Source organism: Phoenix dactylifera, chromosome 2, assembly GCF_009389715.1.
Source record: "Phoenix dactylifera cultivar Barhee BC4 chromosome 2, palm_55x_up_171113_PBpolish2nd_filt_p, whole genome shotgun sequence".
Lineage (NCBI taxonomy): Eukaryota > Viridiplantae > Streptophyta > Magnoliopsida > Arecales > Arecaceae > Phoenix > Phoenix dactylifera.
The window spans coordinates 20,825,946-20,838,977 of NC_052393.1; the positions used below are offsets into that span (position 1 = coordinate 20,825,946).

A 13,032-nucleotide genomic window follows, 5' to 3' on the forward strand; every position below is an offset into this window, starting at 1 on the left:
TTGGGCTATGGTGAGTGATGTTGTAGCTTTTTAGGCCAAGCATGTGTACCGAGAGGCTAATGAAGCAGCTAACTGGATGGCAGCATATGTGGTTAACCACTCAGGAGGCACCTTGTGGGCGGGGGAGAGGTTATGCCTCGGCACTTCGTGATTTGTTGTTTGCTGACTCCATTAGGTGTATGTGTACTCATGAAGTATGAAATACCTGTTTTAGCCGCACAAAAAAAAATGAAGGATTTCCATGTGCCGGTCTTAACTTACATACAATATCTATATTATGTTCATCATAGCTTCTTGCAGCAAAATTCATCACCAACCTGCTGATCACTTTACGTCAATGTTTATCATACTTTTACCTTTTTTGAAAAACATCTATTTAAGAAAGAAACAGAGAAAAAAATGAATTCCCTTTTAGATTTAAAAATAGGAATCTAGTAGGAAACCAAACAACTGTTAATTTACAAATTACATTCCCTTTTAAATATTTAAAAATACTAAAACAGGATTTTAAAAACTTCTTTAGAAAGAAGTAGTATACTGAAATTCCTGGGAGGAAGGAGGGGCGACCTTCTGAAGACTTATGGTGCCACCATCTTGTATATAGAGCCATCTTATCTGATAGCCGTCCATTTCTTGATCCATGGGTGGCAGCTTTTTTGGCATTCCTCGTGCTCCTGGCTGTAGTTGAACAGATATATATAGCCTAATGTACATAATGGGACGATCTAGTCTTTCCTCTGCTCACTTTCCAACTACGATGAGTAGATTGGTGGATATCCATTTGATTAAATTTCCCTTTCTTTCACCGAGTAAAAAGAGGGACCGGAATCCTATATTCATACTTGTTATGGACCCTTCCATTGTAAGTCATAGTTCTACCAAGGTCCTTGTCTCCTTCCATATATAATTAGGAATAGTATCCTAACATGATTAGAAAACTTTTAGAATGACTCAGAGTTCTTTGAACATGAAGTCGAACTAAATTTTTAACTGATGATAATTTAAGTCAAATAAATTAAGAAAACAAATCTGTCCTTTTTTTTGGAGATATCTTGTAGAGGCAGCTCTAATAGAAGCATTGGTATCAATCCAGCTTGAGCGCACAAACTAAAGGATTCAACAATGATCATATTTTGTCTATGATTACTGGAGTGCTAGCTCAAGGACGAGTCTCAAAATGTGAAACTGAGGAGAGGTTGGAATTGAGGTGGTAGGTAGTTCATATTGGGGGGATGGGAAATTCAATATAACAAGCCTTGATATACATGTAGGAATCCAATTCAATGTAAATGCTCTAGATGTGTATCATTTATGTCACCTTTCTCTCTCTCATTATTTATTTTATGTGGGACTGAACTTCATATATACTTGATTCTCAACATTATCCTACTCCATATGTAAGGCAGCTCAACTTCTCCTCAATTCCGATCTACTACTTTCCAATTAAATCCATGCTCAATCATTCTTTTGAGTGCACCAAGTGTTAGTACTTCAATCCTACAAACTTGCTCTCTAAAGGACATGCTTCTCCAAGATGCCATATTTTATTGTACTCTTACAAGAATTTGCTCGCTTAAGAACCATGTTCTGGTCACTGCGACTCGACACCAAGGTCGAGTTCTCGGAGAGTTGCTAAGGATGTTCATCTAACTCGATTCCATTTGTTGGAGAGACAAGCAATCCAAAATCTATAGTAGGCTTTGATATGCATATGTTGGAACCTAATTTAATTTAGAATGATAAAACTGTTAACTTTAGGTTCAATCATCTATGCCAATCCATCCCCCTCCCACTAAAAATTGTCGACGTAGAACTAAATTATCCCTAATATTTATTGCCAGACTCTGATTGTATAAAAATGATCATGTGTGAGTGATTTGGTGAGAGTAAAATACAAAGGGCATTTGCAGGATTAGCCTTGGCTTTGCAAAGGGCTGTGTTATTCTTTCCCTAACGTACATGTGGTTGCCAAGAATGATGCAATCGGATGACCAAACAAAACCTTAATTAACACAAGAGTTGTGATTGATTGGAGTAATGAATTTGAGACCTTAAAACTCTAGTCCTAGCTTGTATTGTCACAACTCAAGACCTCGTCCGAGAAGGCTAGTCGAAAAGTATTATTTGTGTTCCTTAATTCTGTATAAGTACCCAAGATCTACGCAACGAATAACTAACGTAAGACTAAACATACAGCCACCCGGAACCTCACATACTCTCACTAAGCTCTAGCGTCATCGCTAGGCTAAGGATCCAAATCTATTCAAATCCAATCGCAAATACCACGATCAGCTCATAGTTAGCTCATACATACTCGTGCTATAGTGTTCCGTAATCCACATAGGTCATAAATCGGATTGGCTCTGATATTATTTATTATAACTCACAATCTCATCTAAAAAGACTAGCCGAAAGATATTATTTAGATTTTTTAATTTTATATAAATATATCCAAAATCTATACAGTGAATAATTAATATGCTTATATAGTTCTCGACCTGTGCTACGAGGATTAAAAAAAAATGGGATGAGTCGGCCGCTACATGCCAAAAGACAAACTAAAGTGCAAAACAAAGGCTAAAGGGAAAGAAGTGGTAGGGCTGAGTTCGCGGGACCCTCCACGTCGGACTGCTCCTGCTAATGATTTTGTGGCAGGCTCGGTCGACGTCACGGTGGAGCATAAGTGGGTGGCCATGAGAACGCCCACAGGGCCAGCCACGTGTCATCATATCAACTGAGCGAATGAACAAAGGAAATGGAAAAACAAATGGCAGCCACTTCGATCTCCAATTGGGGCCTGGCGCCCAAGGCCCCGCCAGTGGAGAGCATTCAGTCTCCTCATCGCTTTCCTTTCCATGTCTTCCACAATGTGGTGCTTTAACAAGTTAACTCATGGCATTCCATATCTCACTGCATAATTTTTTCTGCCATAAACTTCACCCATATCATCCATCAACAACAATCACAACTTTCTAAGAAAAAAAACAGATTTGCTTGCACCTTTTCTTGGAACAATACTTCTACTTTTTTTTCCTTCATTATTAAAAAAAGAATGAAGAATTTTTAATTCAACATATATATATATATATATGCACCTATGCGTATCATTTAACTTGCTAGTTGTAGTAGGTTTCTCACAGCTTTGATAGGAGACAATTTAGCAGGCTCAAGTTCAACCAAATGGATGGTAGGTTTGCATTATGTGTGTTATTCGATAAATTATATCTTACTTTATGTGAACCACATAGTCGTGCATGTAAAAAATCACAGCTATTCGTTTCTGCAATCGTGCACTGAGATGAGTGCTTGATGAATGAGGCTCACAGCAATACGCGGCTATGATTAGTTACGTGCACGATTACGTGATACACACTGTATATGATATAGTTTTTCGTATTATTCTTCTAAAACCACAAAAATCTCAAAATGATAAATAATCAATATATATATATATATATATATATATATATATATATATATATATATATATATATATATATGCGCGCGTGCGTATCATTTAACTTGCTAGTTGTAGCAGGTTTCTCATAGGTGACAACTTAGCAGGCTCAAGTTCAGCCAAATGGATGGTAGGTTCGCATAACGTGTGAACCATATGGCTGTGCATGTAAATAATCACAGCTATTCGTTTTTGTACTGATGCATCAAGATGAGTGTTTGATGAATGAGGCTCACAGAAATATGTGGCTATGATTGGCTGAGTACACGACCACATGATGCACACAGTATATGATATAGTATTTTGTATTATTCTTTCAAAACCACAAAAATCTCAAAACAGTGCACCGGCCTGCGAGGTGGCCCCATGCTCCCAAGTGCGCCAGGTTTTTATAGTATGAATGTTAATAAATGAATCCATGATGCCCGTTGGAGTCGACTATTTGTGCCTTTAATCATTTCTAAATCCAAATACGAGATCTGGTGGGCAACCTATGATCTCATATTCTAGAATGGCTAACCGGGTAGGGCCATCTGTTGAAGATGATTTTTCTTTTCACTTTTCTATGGAAAAGAAAGGCTATTGTAATGCTGAACCACTCTTAGATATTATCAGGCACTTGAGAATCAATTGTCAGTTTTTTTGGCAAAAACTGTTTGCTTTGTCTTTATTCTTTCCAATCTCTCTCTTCCACTTGCTTTTTCTTATGCACAGGAAAAGAACAATTCTCCCAAGGTATGAGCACATAGCTTGAGTTCTTTAGCACATAAATACTCCTCCGAGTTGCCTTTTGAAATGATCACTTACTGTTTATGATCTCCAAAAGATTCATATCAAAAAAACAAAAATCCTTCAAAGATTTTTTTGAGTACAAGCATCTCTCTCCTCCACTGAAGAGAGCTCTCATTACTTGTTTTATTTGCACCACAAGCGTCTCCTCCCTCTATCTAGATGCATGCCTCTTAAGACTTTTCACCAAGAGAAGCTTTTTGAGATTATATTCTTTGGAAAAAGTTACAATGTGGGTCATGTGCAAACTTCTAGATATTGGATCATCTATGCTCATAATCTATCACTTTCAACATAGAAGAGCAGAGGCTCCATTATTTCACACCCTCCACGCTACATGGGGCCATTTGGTTGGGTAGCCGAAACTAAAAAGTAACTTTACCCTAATTAGCTGAAATGATTAAAGAGATGCAGGCCTTGCAATCCAAGAACATAAAGTGCACTTAAAAGGAAAATAAGTTTCTTCCAAGATCTAGCAAATATATCGTAATTAAAAGGTTGGAAATGTAGCTGGAATTATTCAGCAATTTTGCCTGAAATAATTCTCAAAAAACTTCACCAGCTGATTAATAACCCCCTACTCCTGGAAAGACAAACCTAGATACCGGCATTCCCCAACATATTTCTCAAAAAAAAAACAACAACAAAAAAACAGTTAATATAATAATATGAGAGCAACATAACATCTTAAGCAATAAAGACAAACTAAAAGACTGAATGGTCATGCTTATTGGTAAGTACTTATGCTGCATTCCTTAACCAGTTATGTAAAAGAATGAACAAAATTGTGAGAAGGCTTGCTAGCCCCAAGTGTTGATAATATAACAAAATAAATATTTAAATTTACATATTTTACATGTGGTTGTATATATGCATTTCTTTTTTTTTAAGGAAGAAAAATGGGTTTTTTCATGATTCATTTCATGAGTTAAGGAACAAATATTAAAGCAATTAAAGTGTTCATTATAACAACAGAAATCTGAAAGGAAAAGGATTCTTAAATTACATTAGCTTTTGGAACATTTTGAAGGAAGCAGTAGCATGCCACTTGAAATAGCAGTGCTTGATGCCAGAGACCGTTCCTTGCCAACTAGATAATAAAATCAACCTTTCACTAATGAGCTTGGAGCAAAGAGATCAATCCATGAAGTCCAAACGAGAATATGTTTTGAGGAAGAATCCCATAAAACCTTTGAAAATGTGCAGTCCAAAAGAAGATAGGAAGCATGTCATGTTCGCATTAACAAAGAAAACTAATGGATGAAGGCCAGCCCCTCTTGGCTAGATTATCAGTTGTCAAATCTTGTTATTGATAGCACCACTCCATTCCCCGCACATAGCACTAGCATAAGGTGATCGGCAGGTTGGTACCTAGGAATCGAGTGGTTATTGGTTTGACCAGGTCCACCTTCCAGCTGGTAAACTAGTTCAATCACGAAGCAACATGTACAGTGACGAACGAAAAAGAAAAGAGTGTGATATATGTCCGTTTGTGCATGTTGCTCATGGTTGGACTGGTCCACCAACTCAACAGTGGAATTGGTCCAACTAACATTACACCTGAGAATCACCTAGCACGTATTTGACCCTTGTTTACAGCACCAATTCCCAATTGCCACAGGGGACTGGTGCTATGAGTGGTGAATGGAGTGTTGCTGCCAAGTAGCACTCAACAGAAAATTGTGGCTTTATCAGGAGCACTAGAGATCTAGAAGTGATCAGTACCTAAATTAGAGACTCTATTAGAGTTTACAAATTTGTAAAATGAGTGTACTGAGAGAACTATAGAGCAATTTAACTTCCAAAAAGTCTTATTAGAGGAGGTAGAAGGTGAGAAAGGATCAAAAGTATCCAATATTAGAGATAGAAATCATGAAAGAAATTGAATGTCCATTTTCCTTCTGAAGTTCAAAATCTATCTTTCCTGAGTTCCAAATAACTCAGACTAAACATGAATTAATTTATCATGATATAACTTAAAAATATTAGGGGAAAAAGGTCCATGAGATGAAAAGAATCTACCCACCTGCCAATCCAGAATCTAATCAAATTACCATTGCCAAGAGACAAGTGATACAACATTTAAAAGCATCTCTAATGTTAAGAATTCCACTCCAAAACGTAGAAGCATTTTGAGGTTCAGCATAATTATCCAGTGGCTTCCTCCTTATGTAATCTACAGCTCAAATAATATCTTTCTATATTATATTATTAGCAGATAAAATTCTCCAATCCAAGACAGGTATTGTTAAAATCATGTAAGTTTAGCACAAGTATATGTATATATGTGTGTACATGTATGTGTACGCTCGTGTGTGGGGAGAGGGTGATAGACTACACACAACAAGGGAGAAAAGGGCATCTACTTCTCTTAACTCCAAAATCAATAACGAGACATTCAAATCAGAGATCTATATGATTGATCATGATCTATATCAGTAAATACCAAAAAATAAAAAAAATCACGTATTTGGTAGTCTCAAATCTATACATCACTTGGACATAAAAACAAAGTTTTTTCATTGTGCTGGTATGCTAAAAGATATAATAAAATATTTAAATTGAAATTTCACATTATTGATCATGATCTACACATGCTAAAATATATATATAAAGTGAAAATCAATTGATTTTGTTATTCAATTCATAACAAACCATAGTCTCATATCATTTTAACATTCATTTTTATATCTATTTGATGTATAGGTTAGATAACACAAAGATACGTGATTTTTAGTTTCTAAGTATTTTTAATGGTATAAATAACGATCCATAGTGTGACTTTTTGATATAAATGTCTTGCTATTGTTTTTGGAGTCTATACGAATTGATAATCTCTCCTCAAGAGAGGAGAAAAATCCATCTTATATAAATATTATTTTAAAAAAAATGGATATAATATATGTAACTAGTATATTGTTGGTAGTAAATAGCCGTGCCCATGATGGTACGAATTAAAATCCTCAACAATAAGTAGCAGAAAGCACATAGAACTAGGGGCTCCAATACCTTTTCTCAAAGAACTATGATAATCTACATCAGCAAGAAATATCTTTTTAAATGTTAAAAATTATTCATGACCAAAGGTTTTGCGGTTTAGTAGATAAAAATCTCAAAATATTTACACCTCCAATTATTACCCATCAAGTTGTGTGAAGTTGAAAATCAGGAGATCAATATGGTACAATCATTGGTTAGCATAGGAGGGAACAATGAGTTGAATAAGATTGGGTTCACGTAAGTTTAGTAAGAAAAACAATATACCAAATCTTGAGCGATACCTAACCAGACCCGACATCAGGTGAAGACCTCTCAACCCATAACCATGGGTCATTTCTTGTCACCAGTTTGATGCTAAACTAGTATATTTTGTAGGACTCAATCATTAATAAATATAAGTCAACACATCAAATCTAATATTTATAATTCTTATCAGCTAATTTTGAAATTATTTTGAATAATTGATACCCGAAAAAATCAATCTCGCAACCTATACTATATTGTTTCAAATAAAACTCTACCTTCAAGACTTGAGTCGGATGACCCATGCTTGACTCATTTAAAATTCGAGTCAGAAAATCCGGCCAATACCCAACCCTAACTAAAAAGATCTTGATCCAAACCCGAATATAGGATCAGGTTGGGTCGGGTTTCTTGGGGTCCGATCGATATTTGCCACCCATAAGTTAACATATAGTATCCCCACAATTGTTGGAACAAGGCCTGTTGATCATGATTATGACATATACGGATTTAACCCTTTCACTCTACACTTAATCATTGTTATTCTACCCCATTTGGGAGGTCAATTAATCACAGACAAGGTTGAAACATGGGCCATCCTTGCATAATCCTCACATCACAATACTCCCTCCAAGTGGCCCTGTCCTCACACACTCTTTCCAATTCATTAACCACACAGACCCACGCCAAGCCAACTCCCATATAACACGTATATTGTTGTACTTCATCATCTTCCATACATACCCAAAAAAAGTGTTGGCTAAGCATGCTTGCCTCCCTGATGCGAAAGTTAGTGCAACTAAGCAAATTGGTAGGTCCCCCTCTCTCCATCTCTCCCATGTATATAAGAGATTGTATTATGCACTCTTCCCAGCTAAAAACTCCAGCTCCGAACCACCATATCCCACTAGAACAAGACCTGTTCCTCTTCCTCTTTCTCATCCACCACCACGGTATCGCCGGGCCACCGGAACTGACAGAACCATGCCACCTCACGAGCCCGAACGCGGCGGAGGCGATCCAAATGAGCCTGCAGTCAACACGACCGTCGTCGCATGTCCAACCCCTCATTCAAATCCTCGTCATCTCCCGCATGCCGGCGTGGTGTTCCCCGTCATCCTTAAGGTATTAAGAATATGCATGCATGCATGCATGCATCTGTGGTTTCGTATAGTTGCATAATATATTAAATGATAAGTTTATGATAAATTGTTTAACGGTTCATAATCAATGATGAATTATTTCTACTGATAACTGTTATCAGTTTGAGGAGGTGGTGTACAAGGTCAAGGTGGGTCGCCACAGCAGCAAAGGTCCAGGGCTGTGCTGTTGCTGCGGCAGAGGCGGCGGCGGCGGCGGAGGTGGCCCGGCGGAGAAGATGATATTGAACGGCATCACGGGGGTGGTGTGCCCGGGGGAGATCCTCGCCATGCTGGGACCCTCTGGCAGCGGCAAGACCACGCTGCTCACCGCCTTCGGGGGCCGCCGCCTCTCCGGCAAGCTCTCCGGCAAGATCACCTACAACGGTCTCCCCTTCTCCGGCCCCATGAAGCGCCGCACCGGCTTCGTGGCTCAGGACGACGTGCTGTACCCGCACCTCACCGTGGCCGAGACGCTGGCCTTCACGGCTCTGCTCCGCCTCCCCCGCTCGCTGGACCGGGCGGAGAAAGTCCGCCAGGCCCACCAGGTCATGTCCGAGCTGGGCCTGGCCCGGGTGGCCCACACCATGATCGGCGGGCCCCTCGTCCGGGGCGTCTCCGGCGGCGAGCGCCGGCGGGTCAGCATCGGCCAGGAGATGCTCATCAACCCGAGCCTGTTGCTTCTCGACGAGCCGACATCAGGGCTCGACTCGACGACGGCGGCGAGGATCGTGACGACGCTGAAGCGGCTAGCGACGGAGGGCGGGAGGACGGTGGTGACGACGATCCATCAGCCATCAAGCCGGCTGTACCACATGTTCGACAAGGTGGTGGTGCTGTCGGCGGAGGGAAGCCCAATTTACTACGGCCGCGCCGCGGCGGCGCTGGAGTACTTCGTCTCCATCGGCTTCTCGTCGCCGCTCACCCTCAACCCCGCCGACCTCCTCCTCGACCTCGCCAACGGTACGCTACGCTTCCTTCATTGCTCGTTACTTGTATCATCTTTCCACCACCGTCGGACCGGTAGGGGCTCGCTAGAGTTCTAGAGTGAGTGAAAGAGAGGGAGTATGCATACTTTCCAGCGTGGGGGCCCACGGGAGCACCCAAGGAGGGGGGCCCAGCGGGAGCACCACGAGCAGCCCACTAGGGGAATGCTCGTTGAACTGGGGACGGGTGGGGACCCGGCTCAGGTTGATAGCTGACCTTGAGCCCCTCATGCACTTCCAACATCGTCGTTGGTTTGACCTGGCGGATTAGTTCATGCTCGCTTCTTACCATGCCATCTGAGCTCAAGAGATGGAGATTCTCTTCTCTTTGGGTAGAATCGATTTGGTTCTATCAACCACCACAAGTGAATATTAGTGGAGATCGAATGCGTAATTGACCATGACAGGACATCGATGCACAAACAACAATAAGAGATTGAACAGACCCTGCACAAAAATGGAGAGGATTAATCCAGCCTTGTGAACTAATGATAAAGATTGAATAGAGCAAAAGAACCGAGAGGAACAGATGAGGAGAGTCAAAGATTTTTAGGTTAGCGAAATATTCCATCAAGAAGATTACGATATCTCATAAAATATAATTGTAAGACTAACATCAGTAGAAGATAACCTTCTTCTTTTATCTTAAGTGAAAGTGATAAGATGTCTAACTTTTCTCGGGAAAAAATATCAATAGCTACCACGCACCTAGGTTAGGGCAGGATGGGAGAGTTAATTAGGCACTGCCAAGATGGACCACAAGAGAAAGAGATGCTTTCAGATGCATGCATAAGAATTTCCTTTTTTGGCCACCATATCCGTCATCCGTTGCGCACTTGTAAAGCCGCACCTTCTCTCAGTAAGCGAACATGGCGTCACATCCCAAGAAAAGCAAGGATTGGGTGCGATGTTGTTGCTTTAGGCGCAAAGCTGACAGCGGATACGAATCCCAGTAGGTAGGCTTGAAATGCACGACATCAAAATGATGACCGTGCCCCCCTAATAATACATGTTCTCACTTCTATGCGGGAACAAACAAGACGAATAAAATGCGGGCTCACATGCGAGGAATTATACGGGCATATATTTAATTCCATATCAACTGTATATTAGATAGATCTTAAATACTTGTCCTGGGCAAGAAACTCTAATAACATCTTTTAGCTAGCTTTTTTAGATGAGATTCTGAATTGTGACAAATAGTGTCAAATCAAATTCAGCCTAGTTTATATGAACTAAAAGGTACAACGGCACATGTTCATTTAGGTTAATCATAAGCTAATCATAGTAGTTATGATTAGATTTGAATGAATTTAATCTCTTTTTTTTTTGTGCTGGAGCGGGTGCATCATGCTTGGCAAGTACGAATATACTCAAAAAAGTCAAAAAATAACAAGACTCGGAGTGCTTCGGATAGGTCCTCCGCTTCCAGCCATAGGGTCTCACCAGAGTGGTTAGCCACATATGAGCCTATCCAGTCGGCTGCCCCGTTGGCCTTTCGGTACACATGCTTAGCCTGAATGGCCAACCCCCCACACACTATAGCCCAATTTAGACCGACTTAAACAAGAAAAATATGTGAGACCCATATTCATTATATTATCTTCTATGAGAGTTGGTGTGACACATCACACATGGTTACACAGTGAATTGTTGGACCAACTGCATGGGTCTAAAGAACTATTCATTTTACTTGATCTAATGCTAACTGAATGACAATGTATGGTGATACATGGTTCAGGGATTGCACCACCTGATTCCCAGCAAGCGATTGAGGGTGGAGAAGCTCTTGGTAGCATGGAACGGGAGCCGAAGGCCGTGAGGGAGGAGCTCATCTCCGCCTACGACCGCAACATCGCCACCCGATTGAAAGCTGAGCTCTATAGTGTGGATCCAACCAACTACGGCTACACCAGAGATGCAGCCACTGCTGGTGAGCTTTCCAAGTAAAATTCTTGTTTTGCCACTGAACTCATGCGTAGTAGAACCATGATATCCCATCGTCTACATGCTTAATTATATGATTGGGGTGGCTGATGCATGCAGCCAAGAGGGAGCAATGGTGCACAAGTTGGTGCGAGCAGTTCAGGGTGCTGCTGAGGAGGGGGCTCAGGGAGAGAAGGTTCGAGGCCTTCAACAAGCTAAGGATCTTCCAGGTCCTGAGTGTGGCCACCCTCGGAGGGCTCCTTTGGTGGCACACCCCACCATCACATATCCAGGATAAGGTAACCAACCCACATCTCTTCCTCATTTTCTTCTTATACAAGATACTTATACAGGATCAAGAAACCCAAATAATACCTTCCGACTAGCTTTGTTGGATGAACTCCTAAGTTGCGACTAATAGTATCAGAGCATATTTGGCCCATAATCTATATGGACTAGTGGATACTGCCGCACAGATTCACTTGGACTGACCACGAGCCGTGTGCTTATGATTAGATTTAAATAGATTTGAATTCTTAGCCCGACAAAGTACCCACCATGTTGCATGTATTTGTCCGACAGACGGCACTGCTCTTCTTCTTCTCGGTGTTTTGGGGCTTCTTCCCCCTCTACAATGCTGTGTTCACCTTTCCCCAAGAGCGGCCCATACTGATCAAGGAGCGGTCCTCCGGCATGTACCACCTCTCCTCCTACTTTTTGGCTCGAACTGCCGGCGACCTTCCCATGGAGCTCGCCCTCCCCATCGCCTTCGTTCTCATAATTTACTGGATGGGTGGCCTCAAGCCACATCCCGCATCCTTCATCCTCTCCCTCCTGATCGTCCTCTTCAGCGTCCTCGTCTCCCAGAGCCTCGGCCTGGCCATGGGTGCGCTCCTCATGAATGTTAAGCAGGCCACCACCCTTGCCTCCGTCACCACCTTGGTCTTCCTCATCGCCGGCGGTTACTACGTCCAACAGATACCCCCCTTCATCGTCTGGCTCAAGTACTTGAGTTACAGCTTCTACTGCTACAAGCTCCTCATCGGTGTGCAGTTCAGCGAGGAGGACTACTACGAGTGCTCGCCGGGAGTCCTGTGCCCGGTGGTGGAGTTCCCTGCAATCAAGTCAGTGGGACTCAACCACATGTGGGTGGACGTGTGCATCATGGCGCTCATGCTCCTGGGCTACCGGCTGGTCGCTTACCTGGCTTTGCACCGCCTGCAGCACGGGTGAGGAAGAGGAAGTCGCCATGGCCAACTCGCATGCTCTCCACATTGCCCTTTCAGCTACCAGACTCGAGAAAGAGATACACCACAAGATGAGCCAATGAGCAAAGGTTCGTTTTCTTTTTTCCAACTGATGAATAACACTGAGCCAGAGGCCCTCAGTGATGACGAATAAATCAAATGTTTTGAGCTTCCTCCTATGAGAGAATTGCCTAAGAGTAAAATCTACCAGCAAGCAATAAATTTGGAGGAAAATACATGCAGAA

At 41.6% G+C, this 13,032-nt stretch overlaps 1 protein-coding gene across 1 annotated transcript; it reads left to right on the top strand.

The window, feature by feature from the left end:
• Positions 1-8,369: 8,369 nt before the first annotated feature.
• LOC103718564 (ABC transporter G family member 14-like) lies at positions 8,370-12,960 on the top strand. Its single transcript, XM_008807451.4, has 5 exons — positions 8,370-8,614; positions 8,754-9,591; positions 11,356-11,547; positions 11,661-11,839; positions 12,123-12,960. Exons 1-5 carry the CDS (start codon positions 8,474-8,476, stop codon positions 12,771-12,773), a joined length of 2,001 nt encoding a protein of 666 aa, XP_008805673.2. The 5' UTR covers positions 8,370-8,473; the 3' UTR covers positions 12,774-12,960.
• Positions 12,961-13,032: the final 72 nt, after the last annotated feature.